This window comes from Schistocerca gregaria, chromosome 9, assembly GCF_023897955.1.
Source record: "Schistocerca gregaria isolate iqSchGreg1 chromosome 9, iqSchGreg1.2, whole genome shotgun sequence".
Taxonomy (NCBI): domain Eukaryota; kingdom Metazoa; phylum Arthropoda; class Insecta; order Orthoptera; family Acrididae; genus Schistocerca; species Schistocerca gregaria.
Genome location: NC_064928.1, coordinates 162,258,541 through 162,284,958, shown reverse-complemented (window position 1 = coordinate 162,284,958; position 26,418 = coordinate 162,258,541). Strand labels below are relative to the sequence as shown.

At 39.8% G+C, this 26,418-nt stretch overlaps 1 protein-coding gene across 30 annotated transcripts in view; it reads right to left on the bottom strand.

Moving 5' to 3' along the window:
• Positions 1–26,418, bottom strand: part of LOC126291941 (speckle-type POZ protein-like) — a 95,864-nt gene that overhangs the window by 7,400 nt on the left and 62,046 nt on the right. For all 30 annotated transcript variants that reach the window (XM_049985686.1, XM_049985673.1, XM_049985683.1 and 27 more), the window contains one exon: positions 13,440–13,546. In XM_049985686.1, coding sequence (XP_049841643.1) covers positions 13,477–13,546 — 70 coding nt within the window. In that variant the 3' untranslated portion in view covers positions 13,440–13,476. The remainder of the gene's footprint in view (positions 1–13,439; positions 13,547–26,418) is intronic.

Below are 26,418 nucleotides of genomic sequence, written 5' to 3'. Positions count from 1 at the left end.
TGAAGGGCATGGCCATTCTCAGTGTGTAACAGTACAACACCACGCAGTACTGACAAGGCTTGATGGTAGTAGTTCCGGCCGAACAACATCTTTCATTCTTCTTTGCCAACTTATGTGCATGTAATTCAGCACAATGCTTAAATCTGCACCCACAGCTGTCTCCTGTGCTATGCAATGACAGCCCATGGGAAAGAAGCGTATGGATCATTTATATGACAACAAGATACTTCGGAGGAGCTGAACTGATCATCTCTGTCCACTGGTAACCTTGGTAGCATATCAGAATTTGAATGGTGATTACACAATGAATCATTGCTAATGCTTCTTTTTCTACCCAACTGTAATTTTCCCAAGTCTTATAAGTTTGAAGCCAAATGCTATCGGATGAGCTGTTCATCTGACATGAAGCAACAGGATGGTGCCTACACCAATAGAAGAACCACCAACTGCTAACACTGCTGGTTTAACCATATCAAAATATATGTTGCACGTGTTGCTAAGGGTTTGATCAAAAGCCAAATGACATTCTTTGGTCCATGCAAATTGAACATCCTTACGGCGTAACATGTGAAACAGAGCTGCAATCTGAGAGGCATGAGGAATGAATCTGTAGTAGTAGTAGTAGTAGTAGTAGTACAATTTGCGCAACACTACTCACTGCTCCTTTAGATTTTAAGGAGCCAGCAAATCTTCGACAGCTTGCAAATGAGTCTGGATGGGGTGAACCCCTTGCACATTACTGACATGTTCCTAATATTCTATATCCGTCTCAAAAAAAGAGCACTTGTCTTTGTGACACTTGAGGCGTGTTATTACAGCACTTGAAAAAGGCACTCGACATTGGCTAAATGTTTTTCTGCAGAATGTCCAAACACAATGTTATCCAGGTAATTTGAGCAAGAAGGTAGCTTGGCAGTCACTTGTTCTAAAAAGCATTGAAAAATCGCTGGTGCTGACGCACTACTGAAGAGCAGGTGTTAAAATTAAAATAACCCAAGCAGAATGTTAATAACCAAAAAGTTATCCTAAGGCAATTGGGGGTAAGCATCCACCCAGCCTCTCTTGAAAAAGCAATGATGCTCATCTAATCTGTCCAGCAGTTCTTCTGGGCAAGGCAAAAGGTAAGTGTGTATCACTGTCTGAGTGTTCACACTCGACTTAGAATCAGCACACAGCTGAAGACGTCCTGAAGATTTGGGAACGATGACTAATGGGGAAGACCACTGACTTGCACTGACTGGTTCGATGAAACCATCAGCTTGCCATTGTAGTAATTGTTCAGCGACCTGTTCCCTAGTGACAATGGGCACTTTCCTAACTCAACAAAGCTTTGGTTGGGCACTGTCACTGAGCGACGCATTAGATGAAACATTGTTTGCACAACTGAGATGGTCGCTAAAAAGTTTGCTAAATTTGTCACACACAGCTTGAAGCTTGTCTGTCGGCACATTTATTGAAATTTGCAAAACTGATTTGTGGATTGAGAGTCTGAAAATGTCAAAAGAATTCTGTGAAGATTCGGCAGGAATTGGTGTGAATACAACTGTTTTTGTTACACCTAGGAAAGTAGCTGGCATACTGAAAGTTCCAAAAAGTGGTATTTCCTGCTCATTCTAAGCTGACAACACATACGTAGCTGGATAAGTGTAAATGAAGTGCAAGTGTCCATTTGCAATATAACATCTTCCTACATCTAAGAGAACTATCACTTCCTGCCTGTTGCAATGCGTTATTACAATTAGTAAGGGTGAACTTAACAAAGGTTTAGCAGTGGACCTGTGTTTGCTTTGGCATGACTTGTTTGGCATATGAAAATTGTCCGACTGGCATTTGCTAAGTTTTGTACTTGGGCAACCTTTCACAGCATTTACTACAGCCCCTGGGTGCACTGTCCTGTGGTTGGCTGTGTTGTTACATGAATGATCTGTACTTGTTTAATAGCATGTTGCTTGGAAATTTGCTGCCCACACAGCTTTTTAATGCACACTGACTGAACATGACTGTCTGTGTTGCAAAAATAACTAACAGCATTGTGACTTGGGCACTGAGCACACTTCAAGCACTTTGACCAAGACTTTGTTGTTTTATGTCTACCTGCGTTCTGCTCATGCAGCGTGGCACTGTTTGCCTACGAATGTTACATGACACGCTGCACCACATGTGTCAGGTGGGCATGGAACAGTTAACGTTCTACAGCACTACTCACATTGTCACTATACAATTCCTTAATATCTGACATTTGCATCTCACACTTAGGTAAATCATAAGAGTCCTGAGCATCAATTAACTGTAACAATGTATATGAAGAAGGATCAGCTGTTCCAAAATAGCAGCACAAATTCTATCGGCACAAATATTTTGAGTTATAGCATCACACAGCGTGACATGCCTGTATCATTGTTCACAACGAGAAAGAAATTGGCAATGCCTACTTAAACCTTGTAATTCAGTGGTCCACTGTTTATGAGTCTGACCTACTGCCCACTGAAAGTGGAAAAACTTGAACTCTGCAGTGGCCACGAGTGTTTGCTCATCAAAGTAAGTGGTTAACTTGCTAACTGAAGCATGAAATTTACTGTTCTGGTTCTCTGTCAGAAAACAATTTCACTATGAGCCTGCAAACATCCGTGTCCCACACCTTGCAATTTTTGTGCCTCCAATTCATCAACTGAGTTAAGTATCCTGACCAGTTCTCATGCTGTTTGTTGAAACTGCGAAATAGTGGCTGATGTGCTGCTTGTAGATTCTGTTGTTGTTGTTGTTGTTGTTGTTGTTGTTGTGTTAGTCGTGTAATGGCTTGCAGCAACTACTGGATTTGCTTACTCTGTAACTCAGTAACACACGTTAGAGAAAAATCCTGTAACACAGAAGCCATGCCTGTAAGGACTTTGGATTGGACGCTGCACACAAAATAACACACTCATCTCAGCAGTTGTGTACATACCGGTGTCAAAATTACACGCACTAATATACTAATATAAAAAGAAATGGCAAGAAATAAATAATGTGGAACAAGGTTGGATGGATGTGCAAAAACAAAAATTAATCCTATAACTTGCGCAGATCCTTTCCCTCCTACTCGTTAGCTGTTGTATCATATATTGGGAAGAAGTACAGAAGGAGATTTGACTCGTCACCACCCTCAACTATTTAGTGAGCTTAGAAGAACACAGAGAAGAATGAGGAGAACACTGATAATGATTAGGGACAAGAACACACACATTTACTGACGCATACTCTTCTTTGTGCGAATTGTCTTGGGCAGCAGACCCTGTGGTTCAATTACCATATCAGAAGCTAAGGCTGGACAGTAAACAGCTCTTGTCCCAAGAGAATTTTCAATGAAGACAGGCTAGAAGCAGGCGATGTGGTGGGAAGCATACAAGAAGAAGGTGGTGGTCTTGGTAGTAGAGCTGACTTGGAACAACCAGCTCTGCTGTGGTGCTAGCACATATCCCTTCTCTGTCAGCGCCACAGCCTCGAGTTCTTGGTGCGGCAATAGCTGGGCTAGTATCTGGAGTGGGTTGTCGACCTGTGGTGCTGCCTTGTGGTGTGTGGTGTGGTTACGACACCACAGATGGGATAAGGAGGAGGCTGGGGCAGTGAGGACAATGGATTGCAGGATAGGGGAGGGTGGTAGTAAAGTGATGCTTGTGGAAGCATATAGGAACGAGTTGGAGAGAGGGTAGGGCAGTTAGATGGGGAGGGGGGCGGCAGCGGAAAAGGAGAGATGTAAAATGACTGTGGATGCATAGGTGGAATGGAAAGCTGAGTAGTGCTGGAGTGGGAACAGGGAAGGGGAAAGATGGGTGAAGGGCAACAACTAACAGAGGTTGAGGACAGGAAGATTACAAGAACGTTGTGCAGGGAGAGTTCCCACCTGCACAATTTAGAAAAGCTGGTGTTGATTGGGGTGGGGTGGGGGGGGGGGTGGGGGTGTCCAGATGGCAAAGGATGTGAAGCAGTCATTGTAATGAAGAATATTGCATTGGGAAGTGTGTGTCATGCAGACAAACAGCTTGTTGGTTGTCATGCCCACATAGAATGCAGCACAGTAGTTGCAGAATAAATTGTAGATCACATGACTGGTTCACAGGTAGCTCTGCCTTTGATGGGATAGGCGATGCTTGTGACCGGACTGGAACAAATGGTGGTGGGAGGATATATGAGACCGGTCTTACATTTATGTCTATTGCAGGGATATGAACCATGAGGCAAGGAGCTGAGAGCAGGGGCTGTGGAGGGATGGACGAGGATGTTGTTGTGCAGGTTCGGTGGGCAGCAGAATACTACTGTGGGTAGGACATTCTTCACTTCAGGGACAACAAGAGGTAGTCCAAGCCCTGCCAGAGAATGTGATTCAGTTGCTCCAGTCCTAGGTGGTACTGGACTATGAGAGGAATGTTTCTCTGTAGCCAGATGCTGGGACTTTGGGACATGGGGGGGAGGGGGGTGCCTGGAGGAATAAGGCATGGGAGATCTGTTTCTGTACATGGTTGGAAGAGTAATTGAGGTCTGCAAAGGCCTCAGCAAGACCTTTGGTGTTTGTGCCTATCGCCAACTCAAGCTCTTTGCTATTAGTGAGTAGCAATCTATCTTATTCATAACATTGTCAATATTTCATCCTGGCTTCTCCATTATTTGGCTTTGCCTAACGGATTTTCTTCCATCCCTTAACCTAGTGCTGTTTTCCTTTGTTCTTTCTCTTCTTTCGTGTGTTTCACTTGTCACTTTTCAAGCTGCACTGTGCACTCTTTCTTACAAGCTACACTGTATCAACCATCACACCCGTGCACACCACTCAGCCACAAGAATGTTGTGATTGTTGGTGTAGTATATCATGTTCCACAATACTCTCATATCATTAATCCTAGACTTTCAAACTGATCACTCACGCATTTCTTCATGTGTTATTTTTGTATCTCCCTGTGCCACACGAACTTTTACTTGATCCTACAAAGCCCTCCACACCCCCACTCCTCCTCCTATCTTATTCCAGTTCATACACACTAACCTCACCTAATCTAATCACATGTGCTGTCCCCTGTCTTCATACACACTGCCTACAAACCTGCAACCAATATTAAAATAGTTTTATTCAATTTTCTTTAATCTCATTGTGTTTTCATGTCATTTTTAGTTAGTTTTCACCTTTCATTATCTGTCTACTCCCTCAGGTTTCATCTTGTATCCCCATACTTCATCGATTCCGTCCTTTTCTTGAATTTTCCTACGTATTTTGGTGTATTTTTGCAAATTTTTTCACACATATTTCTACATTTTTTACGTATTTTTATATGGTTTATGTGGATCCTCCACAATTAATCCTTGCTCCTTCCATCTGTGCCAATACAGAAAAGTTCTCACCCAAAGCCAGAACCCAGTTACACATACTGTTCCTGTGTTGTTGCTTGGCTCATGGAATCGCCCCAAATGGCCTTACCATCAAATTACCCATCTATGGCTGCAGCCCCTCCTTCCACAATGACCTCCATCTGATCAGATTCTGCCAGTCCTTAACCATCACCAATGCAATCCTAAAAGACCTGTCAATTGGGCCCAAACTTTGCAATATCTCCTCTCCATACATAAAATTCTCTTGCTATGCAAACCCAGATTCCTGAATCCCATCTCACACATTGAAACTCTCACTCTCCAGGAACTAGAACAGCATACACAATGGTCACCTCAAAAAACTATCCAACCTGTTCACCACCTACTGCTGCCTTTGACTACTACAACATGATCCTGCCTCCCAGGCCTACTACATTTACCCAACCCTCGAAAACTCCTTCCCACCACCAAACAAAATTCAGAACCTAAACAGATCCAAAAGATGGTCATGAACCTTTACTTAAAAAATCTTAGCTCTGCAGAAGTATCAGTCCTCTCCTAAGGTCTCACATTTTCCTCTACTCTCAAATTCATTCATGCAGGGCTTGGTAAAGACCTTTTCTCCTTCTAGTCCCTACAGCGCAAACCCTTTTTTGCCACCAACCCTACCAATCAACAAAAGACCAATTTTGAACCCTGCTTGACTCAGTTCACTCCCCCATCCCACCATGACCATCCCCACTGCACCCAATTCACCCCGTTAACTTTCCAGAATTTGTTAACCTTGCACCTGTCTCACCATCATTCCCCAAATCCCTCAACATGCAAGCTAATTTTACATCCCCTACTGTGAGAATCTCTGCTCCTGTAGACCAATACCTTCAGCCTATTACCCACAACCTACCCTCCTATATGAAAGATAACAATGATTTTCCTTCACCGACTCTTCATAGTTCCTGACCCTTTACCACACAGTGCCCTGCTTGTCACTGATGTCATCTCCCTTTACACAAACATTCCTAATGTTCATGGCATTGCCACTCTTTAACACTACCTTTCCCAATACCCAACAAATTCCAAATATAGAACCTCCTTACTGGTCACCATGACCAACTAGATCCTCACCCATAACATTCCTCCTTTGAATCAATGGACACCCACATGGCACCATCCTCTGCCAATTTATTAATGGACCATCTAGAGGAATCCTTTCTAATCACAAAGAATTCCAAACCCTTCAACTGGTTCAAATTCACTGATGCCATCTTCATGATCTGGATCCAACACCCTATTCACATTCCTCCAGAACCTCAACACTTCATCTCCCATTTGCTTCAACTGGTCCTCCTCAACACAACAAGCAACCTTTCTTTAAGTTGATCTCCACCTCAAAGATGGCTACATCAGTACCTCCACCCCTATCAAACCTACCAACTATCAACAATACCTACACTTCAACAGTTGCCACCCATCCCGTACCAAGAAGTCCCTTCCATACACCCTACCCACCTCCTGGCCGTCACATGTATAGTGACGAGTAGTCCCTCTAGAAATATACGGAAAGTCTCAGTAAGGGCTTCACAGATCGTAATTACCCTCTCAACCATGAACAGATACAGATCTCCTGTGCCTTATCTCTCCAGTCAGCAACCACCTCCCAAGTCCCACCATCCAGCCACAGAGCAGCATTCCCCTTGTGACTCAAACCCACCCAGGACTGGAGCTACTGAACACATTCTCCACCAGAGTTTCGACTACCTCTCGTCATGCCCTGTTGGCATGACAACAAACAAATTGTCCGTCCGCATGAATGGCCACCGACAAACTGTAGCCAAAAAACAGCTGCACCACCCAGTTGCTGAGCACCCTGCTCAACAGAACTTTCTTCATTTTAATGACTGCTTCACAGCCTGTGCCATTTAGATCCTTTCTATCAACACCAGCTTTTCTGAATTTATAACCATAATTTTATTAATTAGTTTATTTTCAAATTTATTTATGTTCTTATAACCCTTCTGGCTTCCACCTTCGTTAGTCATAATCCTGCACCCACCCATCCCCTTCTAAGTTCACACTCCTATTCCACCTGTCTTCTTATCTCCCTTTCTGTCCCCCTCCTCCTCTAACCACCTGACTGTACCTAGAAGCCCCACCCTACCTCCATCTTGTTCCTGTATGCTCCCGCAAGCATTACTTTCCTGTCCCCCAACCCTACCATGCTATACCTCCACCTCCCTGCCCCAGTCCCTCCTCCTCATTCCCATCACGCAGATTGCTTCTAACACCATACACAACTGCTTGCAGGCTGGCGTTGGCATCCAGACAGTGGTTTTGTGTGTGTGTGTGTGTGTGTGTGTGTGTGCGCGCGCGCGCGCACGCGCGCGCAGAAGCAGGACATTTTTGTCGAAAGCTTACTTGTTGGCAGTCTCTTTGTTGTGCCTTTCTGCAACTCATCATCTTCATTATATGGTGAGTAGCAATCTATCCTTTTCAAAATATTATCATTATTCCATCCTGGATTTTCCATAGCTGGAAACTCATAATGTGACGACATAAGAATTCTATGACCAAAACTGTTGACAACAAAGCACAGCCTGAAAGAAGACCCGATATATACAAATAAGATATTTAGAGGGGAAAATCTAAATTCTACAATGGAACAATGTGCAAGAGGACAGATTTCTACGAATATAATGTGCCTGAGAACAGACGTCTACTCTCCAAATTGAGGAAATACCGGTCAAGAGGATTGACGTCTAGGAAAGATAATACTGCTGCATACTGAAATTACATCAGTTTTTGGCTGCAATGATTGGAGAGGACAGTAGCTTGTGATAATGGTTTTGTGTGTGTTTTATTAGCTCTGGGAAAAAAACTACATCCAAAACTTAAGCTATTCTCTGCGTATTCCATCTACCTCTCTCTATTCCGTGCTTCTTCATTTTGGAAAACAAAGTTTTGTTCTCAACATAATATTTTATTTATGACTAGACCTGGCCAAGAACAGTGCTCTGACTTGCACTTCCTTGAACAATGTGGTTCTTTTGGCATGCAGTGAAGGTCTCAGCAGGGAACACCAGAGACTCCTGGGAGGACAATATCACAGTTTAGTTTTGTAGTTACAATTTTGTTAATGAGTTTACTTTCAAGCTTTTTGTTTTGTGTCAATGGATTAAATTTACATCTTACCTGAAGGGGTAGGCCTATATTAGGTAAGTATAGCTCTAACAGCATGTTATTCACTGCAAAAACAGTTACATACAGGCATGAATACTGAGACATTATGCATGAGGTGTGTTAAAAAAGTATCCTGAATTTTCAATTATTGGAAATAATTTTTGCTTTTATGTTATCTCCTTCAAAGTAGTCCTCATTAGATATTTTACATTTATGCCAACACTTCTTGCAATCCCCAAGACATTTCTGGAACTGTGTTTGGGATAGAATTTAACTTTTTCAGGAATGTGTTTTTAAACTCAGTTAAGCTTGTAAAATGACAGCTTAAAAGGCTCTTTACTTTTGGGAATAGAACAAAGTCACTGGCGAATATGGATGCTGAAATATCACAAAAGTGTTGTTTTTTGCCAGAAGTTGGTGAACAAGCAATGAAGTGTGAGTGGTGGATTATCATTGTACAAAGCCATGAACTTTTTCGCCACAAATCCGGGGAATTTTCTCAGATTGATTCCCACAAACAGTGTTGAACTTTTATGTAGTTCTTTTAATTGATCGTCTGGCCCTTTGGCAAGAACTGGTGTGATGCACTATGTTGTTAAAATCTAATGCACTTGCTGAGCTTTTTGCCGTCTCGGCAAAGCAAAATGCCTCCACTGGGAAGACAGTCTTTGTTGCAATGTACGCCCATGTGTCCTCATCTGTTGACACTTTTCAGTAATTCTGCACCTTTGTTGACTTCATTTAGTGACTTCTGAGCAACTTCCATTCACCAATGTGTTTGCTCGAAATTCAACATCTTTGGCACAAATTTTGCTGTTGGATGTTTCACATCTAAAACGTCTGAAAATATTTCACGGCATAAGCTAACTGATATATGCCAACATTATCAGCAACTTTCTGACTGTGATTAGGAGATTGTGCACAATCATTTCTTTATTTCTTTCACTTATTTCTTTCACTTTTTTCAGATTTTTATCAGGTGTTTATGTGCTGGGGTGTCAAGAACTTTTATCATCTTCAACTCCTTCAGTGCTATCTTGGAAATGCTTACATCACTCATAAACCCTCGTTTTACTCATAACACACTCATTAAAAGCAATATTCAACATACCTTAAACTTTGTTACATTTTATTTCATTTTTAAAGCAAAATTTAATGCAAAGCCTGATCTGTTTTTAAAACAAATCAATAAGCACCATTCATAAGCTAACTGACAACACACTACAGATCCAGATCCAATACAGCAACCGGTAAACAGATATGTTTCTGGCACATTTACCAACGCAACAACGGAACCGTGGGTGAACTGGACTTACCTCTATCTGTTGGAGAAATCCCAGCTGTTTCGTTCCCCTCCCATTTTTATCCCCTTTGCCTTCATCTAGTACCCTGGAATTATTCCTTGATGTCTTAACGTGTGTCCTATCATCTTGCCCCATTCCAATTGTCCTATCATCTTGCCCCATTCCAATCAGTGTTTTCCACATATTCCTTATCACAAATCCTGTGGAGAATTTCGCCATTTCTTCTTTCTTAATTTTTAGAATATTTTCGTAATGTTGCATTTCACTTCTACTCTTTTCTTTCTTGGTTTTCATACAGTCCATGATTGGCTACCACATAATGCTGCGTTTCTGGCATAAATTCTCTGAAATTAATTGCTCCAATTTACAGCTTATGTTTGACTCTAGTAAATTTTTTAGTGGGATACACCCTCTTAGCCTGCAGTTGTCGGCATTCCTTGCTACTTCCATCTCTCATTTTTTTGCTTACAAGGTTCCAGAATTTGTTCAATGAATCTTATGTTTTCTCCAATATTTATATTAAGTTTGTTGCTAACCTCATTTCTGCTACTCATCGCTATGTCTTCCATTTGTTTACTTTCAATCCATTTTGTATGCTCAAACAATGGAAAATCCAGGCTGGAATGTAACAATATTATAGAAGATAACTTGCTACTCACCATACAGCCGAGATGCTGAGTTGCGATAGGCAAAACAAAAAGATTTACACAATTATAGCTCAGACAACTGAAACCACATTTTGTGTGTGTGTTGCTGACAAAGGCCTTTATGGCCAAAAGCTACAATTGTGTGAATCATTTTGTTGTGCCTAATGCGACTCAGCATATCCGCTATATGGTGAGCAGCAACTTTGCTTCTCTAATATTGTTACATTTTTTATGCCCATTAGACTGATCATTCCATTTAAAATATACCATAACTCTCTTCTTCACTTTCACAGAATAATGATGCCATTAGGAAATCATATCATTAACCCTTTAACTTCTCTGGACATGTTTACGCGCACCACCAGTCCCCTACCTGGTACTCTGAATGTGTCTACGTGTAGATACATTCAGAGTACCAGGTAGAAGGACTGGTGGCGTGCGTAAACATGTTCAGAGCATACAGGGACAGGTAAAAAGGCGCATTTGTTAACACATTCAGAGCAGTTAAAGGGTTAATCAAGTCATGCTGTGTTTTAATACAACTCCAGATTTTTAAAGTTTCTGTCATTGTTCTTTCAGTGTACAGTTAGAAGAAATCTTGCTGCACGATAAGCTACTTGTGAAAATAGCTAATTGATGGACAGGTATTCTGGCATATACTGCATGATCAGTGGCACATCTTGTGTACATTGTATCAAATGAAGTACAAAATATCTGATAAGATTAAAACTGATTTAGAGCTCTGTGGTACACAGGCTGTTACAACTGTGGAGCACTACATGGCCATATTTCTTGGTCGTATTGGACATGATTGAGTGACTGTAACTACAAATTGTTAATTATTGCAATTAAATTTTGTAACAATTGTAACAACATTATTATGTGTGTTACTGTTGGGTGTATCAACATGGAATGTCCAAAATTCTACAAGGAATGGTTTAAGAACAAAGTGGTTGTAAAATGGCGCTAACTGCCAAGGGCCAAAGACAGTTGCCATGCCTCGTCAATGACAATCTCATTCAAACATGATTGGAATTGCTGCTGCCAGTGAATGGTAGATCTATCTCAACTAGTTTCCAAGTGTACAATGCAAAGGGAATTGCACGCAAATGGACATAGGGAATCCAGTACTTCACAAAAAGGCGTTGTTCACAGCAGAAAATGAAGCTGCACACCTTCAGTGGTCTGAACACCACCAAAATTGAAGAGTAGCAGACTTAAGGCACATTTTGTGGTCTGCAAGTCACAATTTTGCTTCCAACGCACGCCAATGAGTGCACTGACAGCTCAATGAGGCATTAAGCCCACAGTGTATGGAGGTTGTAGTATCAGCCAAAGATAGTTCTGTCATACTTTGGGAGTGATTTTCGCACCAGAACTTAGGCTCACTTATTCAGCTTCAAGCTTATTGTGGACACGAGCCTGGATTTCCATCTGAACATTCTCAGTAGCCATTTGTTGCTCTTTCTTCATAATATGTATGCTGTAGACACCCTCTTCTTTCAAATCTGTGACAGCCATGTCCACAGGACTGCATGTATACATTCCCAGTTTGTGAACACTCGGGCAACAGATTGCAGCCTGACTGGCTTGCTACATCACCCGATCTTAATCCCACAGAAAATGTCTATTTCTAACAGTGGGTGAAACATCCCTGCAGTCTCTACAAGATCTGCTTAGTGAGCAGCTTCAGCTGGATATGCCATACCTAAAAGATGCACTTTCTCACTGAACAATTGTCCTTATCGAGACTAGAAGGAATGTTACATGATATTAGAATGGTATCTGCTGAAAGTAGACAATATGTTTTGTTTCATCCTCCTGACCCTTCTCCTTCACACCCTTCTTCGCTTTGAGTAGCAGACAGCCTGTTCCTGTAAAAAATATGTGAAGACCACATAATGTATTTTTCGACTGTATTAGGTTGCACAGCTGCAACAATATTCCTTAATTCAGTGTTTCTCAGTCTTTCAGTATACGAGACCCAATTTTTTTCCTCCACCTTTTCCTAATATGACAATATATAATGTACTTTGACGCTAAAGCTGCAAAGTTAAAAACCTTACACATTACCACGAATTACAATTTATAGCTATTTCCCGACACTGATCTGCTACACTGACAAAATTAAAATAAATGGCCCTGTTCAGTACTCTGTCTTTCATGCAGAATCCAAGGTATCTCAACTGCCAAAGTAGTAGCTATCATAGACTTCATGGTAACTGGCAAAATCAAAAGATAATTTAGTAATAAATCAGTCTTTGAAGTTCTCTACACTGAATGTCAAAGCATTCTGTACACCATTGTCTTTTTCAACATCCTACCTTTGCAAAACCAGATTTTTTTGCACTGTCTGCTCTGATGCCGAAATATGGATCTTAGCTAAACGTAGAAAAAAAGTCAAGAGTGAGTATTTCTAACATGGATCCCACTTCTGGACTGCTCTGCAAACCAGGCGAAAGGGTGTCACTAATAATTACAAGACTTGTTTAATTATTAAATATATTGCGCACCATTTGCACAGTCCTATGTATTAAGTGCATTATACCAGCGTAAATGGGAATTTTAATTTACTATTATGTCAGAATGTATTCTGTTTCTCTTTTCTTTAAGTAAATCAATAATTTTTTGAATATTTTTAGTAAGCTTGTGCCTCTTCCCCCCCCCCCCCCCCCCTTTAGTGTTTTTGTTCCCCCACCTAGTGGGAATATCCCATAGGTTGAGAATTGCTGTCTTAATTCAAATATATAAATGAAATTCTGAAAGGAAATGTGAGAGAGTGGGGTGAAGCAGACTGAAATATGTAATCCTTGACACTAGTACCTACCATAGATCTGTTCTCATGCAAACTTGAGTACCAAATCGTTCTACCGATTGTCAAACGTAACTGTACAGAATGTTAAATCAGTTTTATTGGTGAATGTCTGTACAGCTTGATAACAGATTACAGATATGATCTGTGGAGTGCTCTACTAACCAAAACTCACGTGCCGCATCCAGTTTCATGTGGCATACTAATTCCAGTGTATGCCGTCCGATGGTTTTCCAATTACATTCTTCTTTGCAGAGTCATCATCGGATTTACTGTAACATGAAGAAAGACAGTTCATGAATGCCTGTAAATCTCCTCTGCTAATGCAAATTCTGTCACAACAATGTGCTCATATATACAACTCAACAAACCAGTACTGACATTAACAATAATACTGAAATGTTCTAAGGGAGTGAGCATTCCAGAAACAAGGTGTTTAAAATTAAATTATTCCACAGCAGAACACTTAAGAAGTAGGATCAGAGTATCCTGACAATGAGCCCGATTCCAGCTTGACTGTTTGGGAGTATACATAAATGCACGCTTTGAGAGTGAACAATATTTTCCTTGGTTTTATCAGTAATATTTCTGATTAAAAGTAGTGGACGGATTTGAAACTCCTGTGCTGTAGTAGTATATAAATGAACAAATGTGACAAATTTCGCATTAGCTGAAAGTGGGATAATATAAAAAGTTTTCTCTACTTTTAGTCAATGTTTCCTTAGGTTATGTTCTGTTTATCTCATGTATTCTTTTTGGGCTTTATGGAGCACCAACTGAAGGTGAGCTGTGCCTAACATCCCAAGTGCAGCAAACACGTCTCGGCACTGTATGCTGCTGCAAGTAATATACATGACCTGAACATATGACTGACAATATTGTCAACTACACTGATATTTTTGTAATGACATAATCAGACCCCAAACCCATGAACCATGGCTTGCATGCATCAGCAATACAGATGTTCGTACCGTAAGCTGTTGACAGTTTCAGAGGGTGATACAAGAAGTACCCTCAACCACACACCATTACATGGCTTGTGAAGTATGATATAGACCTAGTTGTAGATGTAGGGAGCATTATGGAATGATCGACGACAACAACAGGGGAAAGGAATACAGTAGAAGGAGAATAGGTAGCTCTGAGAGATGAAGTAGTGAAGTCAGCTGAGGATCAAGTAGGTAAAAAGATTAGGGCTAATAGAAATCCTTGGGTAACACAAGAGATATTGAATTTCATTGATGAGAGGAGACAATTTAAAAATGCAGCAAGTGAAGCATACAAAAGGGAATACAAACATCTAAAAAATGAGATTGGCAGGAAGTGCAAAATGGCTAAGCAGAAACGTCTACAAGACAAATGTAAGGATTTAGAAGCATATATTGCTAGGGGAAAGATAGATGCCGCCTACAAGAAAATTAAAGAGATCTTTGGAGGAAAGAGAATCGCCTCAATGAATATCAAGTGTTCAAAGGGAAACCAGTCCTAAGAACACTGAAAGGAGTAAAGAGTATATAGAGGGTCTATACAAGAGAGAGGAACTTGAGTACAATATTATAGAAATGGAAGAGCACATAGATGAGGTTGAGATGGAAGATTTGATACTGCATGAAAAATTTGACAGAGCACTGAAAGACCCTGCAAGTCAATGACTTTCCATTAGAACAACTGATAGCCTTGGGAGAGCCAACCAAGACAAAACTCTTCCATCTGATGAGCAAGATGCATGAGATTGGAAAAATACTATCAGACTTCAAGAAGAATATAATAATTCCAGTTGCAAAGACAACAGGCTTTGACAGGCGTGAATATTACATAACTATCAGTTTAATAAGTACGGTTGCAAAATACTAACATGAACTCTTTCCAGAAGAATGAAAAAGCGGGTATAAAACGAGCTCGGGGAAGATTGGTTTGGATTCAGGAGAAATGGAGGAATACACAAGGCAATACTGACACTATGACTTCTCTATCAAGAAAGGTTGAAAAAAGGCAAACCGACATTTGTAGCATTTATAGACGTAGAGAAAGCTTTTGTGAAAGTTGAATGGAATACTCTCTTTAAAATTCTGAGGGTAGCAGGGAAAAATAAAAGCAGCAAAAGGTTATTTACAACTTGTATAGAAACCAATGGCAGTTATAAGTTCAAGAAGTATGAAAGGGAAACAGTGGTTGAGAAGGGAGCAAGACAAGGTTGTAGTCTATACCTGATATTCAATCTGTACATTGAGAAGCAGTAAACAAAACAAAAGAAAAATTTTGAAATAGGAATTAAAGTTTGGACAGAGAAATAAAAACTTTAAGGTTTGCCAATTTTGTACTTCTGTCAGAGGCAGCAAAGGGCTTGGAAGAGCCTTTGAATGGAGAGGACAGTGTCTTGAAAAGAGGATGCAACATGAACAACAACAAAAGAAGAACAAGGATAATGGAATGTAGCATAATTAAATCAGGTGATGCTGAAGCAATTAGATTAGGATTGAGACTCTGAAAGTAGTAGAAGACTTGGTATTTGGGCAGCAACATTTGAAGAAGAGAAATTTGGCCTCAGGGAAGTTAGCCCCCAAATTTCAAACTTTTTAAAATCCTGGTACTTTTGGTTGCTCTACCTTGCTCCAGGCATCTGTAAATTTAAAAACAAGCAAACAATTAAACAAATACAAAATTTTTGATTAGCCCCCACTTTTTGAAAAGTTGGATATTTTTATGTTTGCTCAGATATGTTTTAGTTGCTGTGAATGTTGCTTCAGAACAACAATGTCCTCGGATAAACAGTTATCTAATGGGAAGTAAAACAGATTTTCCCCGCGTCCCCAATTTTGAAAACTCAGATTTTTTATGCTAGTTCTTAGCTGTTCTGAGCATTGCTTCAGGGCAAATGGGAACCAAAACCATATTTTATGCCGCCCTCAATTTTTGAAAAAGAAAGCCCTTTTTTACACTTCTTCAAAATGGCATCAATTCCTCTGAACAATGTCAGCAAATAAATGATATTGAATTGGGTGGTGACAGAAATAAGGGATGTAGTGTAGGAGTTAAAAGGAAAAAATATTTTAAGAAGCTACAATCCTGGTTTCAATTATTCCAAAATGTCAGCCTTCTGAACCAAATCATAACTGAAAATTAAGTGGGAGATATCATGAGCTTGCTTTCTATTGACATTGGTTACTCTCTCATTGACGTGGGAAAATTATCAATCAACGAGCATGCAGCAAAAACTGTGTGCAGACTGTCAAGTACCTTCCCCTCTTTTTAATCTTTAATGTACTGTCAAACGGGGTGATTTCGGACAGTTTTGTCATTGTTTTGGTTGTAACTTTTGTATATATATTGTTAGATTAAATTGATTGTTATGGAAGTGATAGGGTATATGTGTAACGAATAAAATATCCCAGAACCAGAAAGTGTATGTATAGGTATATTTATCTGAGGGAGTTATATAAAGTGTCAGAAGTCACCCCATGGACTGGGGTGATTTTGGACATGTGTGTTTTTTAAATCTCTGTCCAAAGTTACAGTATATAGAGGGCGAATTCAGACATTTACAGCCTTTTTAAAAAAAATTCTACATGCTTTTTATTTGATTTTAGTGACATTTAACACATTGATCATGTTGCTAGGTGGGAAATTTTCCAGCTTTGCCTTGATATTGCAGAAAAACATCTTCAACAGTCTTTTTATTCACTTCTGCACGAGGTCGTTTAATATTTTCGCTTAAGCGAACGGAAAGATCTTCTGACTGTCGTTCGAGGAATAAATGCACCCATTCTTCTCCTGGCAAATTATTACGAAAATTCTTCTCTTTTTGGCCAGATTTATCAAGGTAGCCTTTAACTAAATATCTAATATACAATTTAGCGAAGGGAAATCCCCAATGTGTAGCCCTCAAGATACCTTGCTTCAACATTTCTTCTTCTTCCCCTTCTTCTTCATTTAGCACTGGCTGTCCTCCCATTTTTTTCGAATGTGCTTCCTGCACTTTATTTTGTAGGGTTGATTTAGGTATACCATACAAATCACGCGCTTTTCTGTACGATAATTTACCACTCTGAATATCACAAACAGCTTTATGTAAAAGTTAAGGGTCATAATTAGACCATACTGTAGCACCTCTCCTGCTCTTATACGTTCTTGGCATTGTGCGAATTCACCCCACGCAGTACACAGTTTTACAAAAACCGTCATTTTATAACCTTGTACGAGAAACTAGACAAACTTGTAAAGAAATTGTCTTAATGCTGTTAACTACTGAGAGCGTCGACATTTGCAGTGCAACAATAGAAAGTTTCCACTGTTTGTCAGTTATTCACCTAGGGAAACAACTGACACAAAATAAAAGTTGTGGAAAGCAATAAATGAAATCTTGCACTTAAAATAACTGGCGCACGGACGTTAAAATAAGTAACTCTTTGTTTCTATGCAGTAGCAAAGACCAAATAAACCATACTGTCGAAATTAGCCCCGATGTCCAAAATCAGCCCATTTGATGGTGCCTATTTGTGAAATTTTTATATTTGTTGTCATGTACATCTGTGGTGTTCAAGAAATAATTATCCTCTCCTTCACTGTACATTTTTGTTTATTTTCCTTCTTTAAGGTTTTTGCATTTTTCACATTTTGAAAATTTTCAACTGTTTTACATTTCCAGTGATACATATGCCACTGGAACAGAATAATTATCATATCTTTAATGTTCAGCAAAAAGTTAAGCATTTCCATTTAATGCCTTTTATCCTTTTGAATAATTATTCATTTGAGTTTAAGGAAAAAAGTAATGACTGATCGCAGTTGCTGTATTATAACTTACAATTAATGTTACTATAATTATTTACTTACATAATCATTTTTAATTTTTTATTTCTTTTGTTATCGGTTATCTTTTTTGTAAGTCTTATCACTTTCTTAATGTGTGAGTTTTAGTAAAACAAGAATAATCACTTTATGTTGGCATTGTGCTGTATTCATGTCATGACAAAGACGAAAGACCAGATTGATCGAGTGGTCTTCAGTTGTGTGTGTTGGTTTCACACTGTCACCATTAATTTCAAACCATTCATCACCACACTTAATAATAGCAGGATAATGCCCTATTGAACTTACACTACATCCTATGTTACAATTAACAATACCTACAAAAAAGTATGTAGATCCATCGGGAATCATAGTGTACAGAAACATTGTGATGCTTACTCCTATGCACTAGACAAGACAAATGTAGGCAGTATTTGACACTTACTTCGACTTGTCCATTGTAACCGGAACATGTTTTTTACCTCTGTAGTACTGCTGAGCACAATATCTTCTGCCAATTTTTCATACCTGTGTTTGCTAAGTGTATCAAAGCCTAATGAGACTAGTAGTCTGCCCATCTCTTACATCTGACATTTTTCTCTCATCTTTAAAGACCCATTCAAATAAATTTCAAATATTTGCACTGGCATCAGTGGTAGTTACCCCCTACGTATTTCCTTACATAACTAGGCTTGTCATGCTTGTTCAGTGTAAACCATTTTACATGATCCCATTATGTTCACAGAAAGCTTTACAAACTTGAAAGCATCTGACCATGTGGTCTGAGCTGTCTTCTGAAAGCTGCCATAAGTACATGTAGTAGACCATAACTGCACAACACTGTCAGATCCAGAAGTATTAGTCATAGCAATTCTTTGGCCTTTGTCCTCAAGTAGACTCCAAAATATTACCATTCAGTAGAACACCGATACTGATATTTATAGTTTTGCAAGATTTTGCCACTGCTAACTCAGATGTGGATGTAAGTAAATATGCTTAATTTTTGGGGGATAATTTTTATTGCACCAATTGTGTTTAAGTGTAAACTCATGCGAGTCTCCTATCGATGAGTATATTCCAACATCAGTAATCGTTTCCTGGGTGTTCTGCTATCACCTCCAATTTCATGGAGTCTGCAACATTAAACATATGACTGTTCTGTACATTCAATAAAAAACTGCCTGACATTTCCACTTCATGCTGTTTCTGGTAACCAGTAGCAGACTGGTCAGCATTTACTGAATCATTTTTTACTCCTTTTCCCTCCTTTGGCCCAAGCTAGCTTGGAATGCGCTAAAAAAGATTTCAAATGATTAACTATGGACTTGTCAACAAGCATTGGATGAATCCCACTTAGTAACAAGGGATATTTCAAATCATTACATTCCTCCTCTACAGTGGATGAGATGGCATTTGAAGTCCCAAATCCAAATGTGTGTATCATAACACCTGGATACAGTGTAAAATAATGCACGGTTGCTTTGATGCATCGCCCTATAGCTGGTGCATAATAAGGATTGATATCATCCTCCGTTTGTGCTAAGTGCCCACATTCGGCTGCTCTTAAGGACTCACAAACGTAGTTGCCCATGCAGCAATTCTGCGTTCGCAAGCATTCCTGTCGTCGCAGTGTTTCAGTCTCTTGCTCATTTTTCATGGCACTTTCTTCGGTTTCCACTATTCTGGAAATGTCCAGCTCTCCTCTCGTTATGTGGTGCAGTTTCTTAAATGCTTCCTCAGCTAAATTGGGACAGTTGTCTTTGTGCTTAACATACATTTGGTTGTTAGACACTATGACGAAGGTCTCAATACTTCTTGAAACGAACACTCTCATCTTAGTGAGTAAAGCCATTGCCATTATCCAAAATGAACAAAGTAAGAGCATATGGACCATCAGACCAATTGTGTGATTGGATTGAGGAGTTCCTAGATAACAGAACACAGCATGTCATTCTCAATGGAGAGAAGTCTTCTGAAGTAAGAGTGATTTCAGGTGTGCCGCAGGGGAGTGTCAAAGGACCGTTGCTATTCCCAATATACATAAATAACCTTGTGGATGACATCGAAAGTTCACTGAGGCTTTTTCCAGATGATGCTGTGGTGTATCGAGAGGTTGTAACAATGGAAAATTGTACTGAAATGCAGGAGGATCTGTAGCGAATTGACGCATGGTGCACGGAATGACAATTGAATCTCAATGTAGACAAGTGTAATGTGATGCGAATACATAGAAAGATAGGTCCCTTATCATTTAGCTACAAAATAGCAGGTCAGCAACTGGAAGCAGTTAATTCCATAAATTATCTGGGAGTACGTATTAGGAGTGATTTAAAATGGAATGATCATATAAAGTTGATCGTCGGTAAAGCAGATGCCAGACTGAGATTCATTGGAAGAATCCTAAGAAAATGCAACTTGAAAACAAAGGAAGTAGGTTACAGTACACTTGTTTGCCCACTGCTTGAATACTGCTCAGCAGTGTGGGATCCGTACCAGATAGGGTTGATAGGAGAGATAGAGAAGATCCAAAGGAGAGCAGTGCGCCTCGTTACAGGACCATAATCGCGAAAGCGTTACAGAGATGATAGGTAAACTCCAGTGGAAGACTCTGCAGGAGAGACACTCAGTAGCTCGGTATGGGCTTTTGTTAAAGTTTCGAGAACATACCTTTACCGAAGAGTCAACCAGTATATTGCTCCCTCCTACGTATATCTTGCGAAGAGACCATGAGGATAAAATCAGAGAGATTAGAGCCCACACAGAAGCATACCGACAATCCTTTCCACGAACAATACGAGACTGGAATAGAAGGGAGAACCGATAGAGGTACTCAGGGTACCCTCCGCCACACACCGTCAGTTGGCTTGCGGAGTATGGATGTAGATGTAGATGTAGAACGTGCGCACATGAGGATGGAGAGTGTTGATCTCCTTCCTCCTACAAATCATATGGACATAATGGGACACATCCAGACGTAAGAATCATGATGGTAGTGTGTTCGACAAGCCTACCAAACAACTAAAAGATTTTAATAAATAATCTTTCAGATGTCAACAGTCTCCCTTACACACACCCTTACAATAGCACCCATCAGTGCTTTGTCAAAATCACAGATACTTGTTTTAGTACTGGAAATTTTGTTATGTCGTCGATACCAATGTGAATAATTTCTTTAAGCCAGTATTGTATGAAATTTGTTTTGAAATTTGCTCAACCTCTGGAAAATAGGCACTTTGGAATCTGGGGTTTCTGTGATAATTTGATAGTGATAGATATGCAAACTCAGTTCTCTTGTTGGTGTCTTAAGTTTTTTTACTAATGGACCTGTTTCATCTCTACAATGTACTGTGAGTAGTCATAAGCACAGCAATTTCTTTTTGTGTACAATAATGAATGTGAAATAAGTCTAGACAACCGAGAGAATTTCACTGGAGTCATGGTCATACTTCATGACTGAGGTTTTCAACTGGATTGCATCAAGTCAGGTCAAAAATTGCATTTTGGTGCTCTTTGTTTCGCCTTATGTAAAACACACATCTGCGCCAGATACAAGTTACAGACACCAATTTTGTTGAAATCTAAATTCTTTGTTTTCCTTTCGCTGGCACTTCTTATGTGTGTAAAGACCCACTGAAATTATCCAGCACACACACCATTATGATGTCATTTCTTGGTGCCGGATTTTTCACAATTCCTGAAAAACTGCTTCCGCATTCTTGGGATCTACCCATGATCTTAAGGTACATTCCAGACTCCAACATTTTATATCTCTTAAATGAGGTAGGACATGGTATTGATGCTTGTTCCCACCGTTTCTCATATAGGGTATCTGTCCATACATTTTGCAACATAAAATTGGACACACTTTCAGATTGCTGCCGCTGGGCGCATGATGACCCACGTTTTATGTGGCAGAGGCAGTTGAAAGGAAATCTGAATTTTGATTTGAAATTTTCCTTAGTTACACTACTCTCTGAGTCATCAAATGTAACACTGTTAATTTTGATGACATGACATGGAATTCAAGAACTTGGGCCAGGTATTATACCAATTTATTTGCAGAATTGTTTAAATATTTTAGGGCCTATAAATATATTCTTATCAGAATTGCTGATCGCAGCACTGATTTTCAAGTAAATACCTGAACTTGCCTCCCCCCCCCATGCACCATGGACCTTGCCGTTGGTGGGGAGGCTTGCGTGCCTCAGCGATACAGATGGCCGTACCGTAGGTGCAACCACAACGGAGGGGTATCTGTTGAGAGGCCAGACAAACGTGTGGTTCCTGAAGAGGGGCAGCAGCCTTTTCAGTAGTTGCAGGGGCAACAGTCTGGATGATTGACTGATCCGGCCTTGCAACATTAACCAACACGGCCTTGCTGTGCTGGTACTGCGAACGGCTGAAAGCAAGGGGAAACTACAGCCGTAATTTTTCCCGAGGACATGCAGCTTTACTGTATGATTAAATGATGATGGCATCCTCTTGGGTAAAATATTCTGGAGGTAAAATAGTCCCCCATTCGGATCTCCAGGCGGGGACTACTCAGGAGGATGTCGTTATCAGGAGGAAGAAAACTGTCGTTCTACAGATCGGAGCGTGGAATGTCAGATCCCTTAATCGGGCAGGTAGGTTAGAAAATTTAAAAAGGGAAATGGATAGGTTAAAGTTAGATATAGTGGGAATTAGTGAAGTTCGGTGGCAGGAGGAACAAGACTTCTGGTCAGGTGACTACAGGGTTATAAACACAAAATCAAATAGGGGTAATGCAGGAGTAGGTTTAATAATGAATAGGAAAATAGGAATGCGGGTAAGCTACTACAAACAGCATAGTGAACGCATTATTGAGGCCAAGATAGATACGAAGCCCACAGCTACTACAGTAGTACAAGTTTATATGCCAACTAGCTCTGCAGATGAAGAAGAAATTGAAGAAATGTACGATGAAATAAAAGAAATTGTTCAGATAGTGAAGGGAGACAAAAATTTAATAGTAATGGGTGACTGGAATTCGAGTGTAGGAAAAGGGAGAGAAGGAAACATAGTAGGTGAATATGAATTGGGGCTAAGAAATGAAAGAGGAAGCCGCCTAGTAGAATTTTGCACAGAGCACAACTTAATCATAGCTAACACTTGGTTTAAGAATCATGAAAGAAGGTTGTATACGTGGAAGAACCCTGAGATACTAAAAGGTATCAAATAGATTATATAATGGTAAGACAGAGATTTAGGAACCAGGTTTTAAGTTGTAAGACATTTCCAGGGGCAGATGTGGACTCGGACCACAATCTATTGGTTATGACATGTAGATTAAAACTGAAGAAACTGCAAAAATGTGGGAAATTAAGGAGATGGGACCTGGATAAACTGAAAGAACCAGAGGTTGTACAGAGTTTCAGGGAGAGCATAAGGGAACAATTGACAGGAATAGGGGAAAGAAATACAGTAGAAGAAGAATGGGTAGCTCTGAGGGATGAAGTAGTGAAGGCAGCAGAGGATAAAGTAGGTAAAAAGACGAGGGCTGCTAGAAATCCTTGGGTAACAGAAGAAATATTGAATTTAATTGATGAAAGGAGAAAATATAAAAATGCAGTAAATGAAGCAGGCAAAAAGGAATACAGATGTCTCAAAAATGAGATCGACAGGAAGTGCAAAATGGCTAAACAGGGATGGCTAGAGGACAAATGTAAGGATGTAGCAGCTTATCTCACTAGGGGTAAGATAGATAATGCCTACAGGAAAATTAAAGAGACCTTTGGGAAGAAGAGAACCACGTGTATGAATATCAAGAGCTCAGATGGCAACCCAGTTCTAAGCAAAGAAGGGAAGGCAGAAAGGTGGAAGGAGTATATAGAAGGTTTATACAAGGGTGGTGTACTTGAGGACAATATTATGGAAATGGAAGAGGATGTAGATGAAGACGAAATGGGAGATACGATACTGCGTGAAGAGTTTGACAGAGCACTGAAAGACCTGAGTCGAAACAAGGCCCCCGGAGTAGACAACATTCCATTAGAACTACTGACAGCCTTGGGAGAGCCAGTCATGACAAAACTCTACCAGCTGGTGAGCAAGATGTATGAGACAGGCGAAATACCCTCAGACTTCAAGAAGAATATAATAATTCCAATCCCAAAGAAAGCAGGTACTGACAGATGTGAAAATTACCGAACTATCAGTTTAATAAGTCACAGCTGCAAAATACTAACGCGAATTCTTTACAGACGAATGGAAAAACTGGTAGATGCGGACCTCGGGGAGGATCAGTTTGGATTCCGTCGAAATGTTGGAACACGTGAGGCAATACTGACCTTACGACTTATCTTAGAAGAAAGATTAAGAAAAGGCAAACCTACGTTTCTAGCATTTGTAGACTTAGTGAAAGCTTTTGACAATGTTGACTGGAATACTCTTTTTCAAATTCTAAAGGTGGCAGGGGTAAAATACAGGGAGCGAAAGGCTATTTACAATTTGTACAGAAACCAGATGGCACTCATAAAAGTCGAGGGGCATGAAAGGGAAGCAGTGGTTGGGAAAGGAGTGAGACAGGGTTGTAGCCTCTCCCCGATGTTATCCAATCTGTATATTGAGCAAGCAGTAAAGGAAACAAAAGAAAAATTTGGAGTAGGTATTAAAATTCATGGAGACGAAGTAAAAACTTTGAGGTTCGCCGATGACATTGTAATTCTGTCAGAGATGGCAAAGGACTTGGAAGAGCAGTTGAACGGAATGGACAGTGTCTTGAAAGGTGGATATAAGATGAACATCAACAAAAGCAAAACGAGGATAATGGAATGTAGTCAAATTAAATCGGGTGATGCTGAGGGAATTAGATTAGGAAATGAGAGTAAAGGAGTTTTGCTATTTAGGAAGTAAAATAACTGATGATGGTCGAAGTAGAGAGGATATAAAATGTAGACTGGCAATGGCAAGGAAAGCGTTTCTGAAGAAGAGACATTTGTTAACATCGAATATAGATTTATGTATCAGGAAGTTGTTTCTGAAAGTATTTGTTTGGAGTGTAGCCATGTATGGAAGTGAAACATGGATGATAATTAGTTTGGACAAGAAGAGAATAGAAGCTTTCGAAATGTGGTGCTACTGAAGAATACTGAAGATAAGGTGGATAGATCACTTAACTAATGAGGAGGTATTGAATAGGATTGGGGAGAAGAGAAGTTTGTGGCACAACTTGACTAGAAGAAGGGATCGGTTGGTAGGACATGTTTTGAGGCATCAAGGGATCACAAATTTAGCGTTGGAGGGCAGCGTGGAGGGTAAAAATCGTAGAGGGAGACCGAGAGATGAGTACACTAAGCAGATTCAGAAGGATGTAGGTTGCAGTAGGTACTGGGAGATGAAGCAGCTTGCACAGGATAGAGTAGCATGGAGAGCTGCATCAAACCAGTCTCAGGACTGAAGACAACAAAAACAACAACCTGAACTTGGCACAACTGGTCTACCTAATGCATCCATGAGAGCCTTATAATCTGAAGATAGTATTACCCATAAAAGTCATGGAATGTAATGTGTCATTTTCCAGCACCTTTATTACATAAATAATTTGCAGATCAATTATGGCTCAAAGCTGCATAAATCATGATCTAAGTTATATGTCAACACACAATCTGTTACATATCAATGCACAATAAATTGTGTTTTACTTAATGGTATTAAGTACTACTAAGCTGTAAAAACAGCTGCATGACAGAATTAATAACATGGAAATTAGTGTGCTTTGTACCAAATTTTTGCTGTGACTGAAATAAATCTTAGAAGTATCAAAGTTTTATTAAAATGTACTACAATCTTGAAGAGAACCTTATGTTTTTGTGTCTTTATAGCCTGCACAGTGTCATGGCTATTGTGACTCAGCAGCTGTTCTACTGTATAGGTTTACTGCAGTAATAAGCCACAAGGAACTTCTCGAAATGTTGTGATGGGTTTAATCAGTACAAACTCACGGGAAATACAAAAGGAGCAAGCTACACATACCTGTAAGCTCAAGATAAATCTGTTCAGTACTTTCTTACAAGAAGTTCCTTTTTGAAAATGATAAGTTAAAAGAAATATTGCTGATTTCCAATGTATGTAATGCTTTCAAATACTATTTTGAAGCAATACAAAGGAAGACTAAAACCATCTAAGGAAAGCAATACATAACGGGGGGCAGGGGCAAACTCCAAAGCAAATTTTGATTTCGTTTCCATAGTTTCACCACCACCATCATCATCATTTTTGTTGAAATAATTTTTCTGGAGCAATGTTGAGAACTAGAGTAAGTCAATTAAATTTATGAACTGTATTTCTTCAGAAAAGGGAGGCTGATATCAAAATAGTTAGTTCCCACTTTAATATT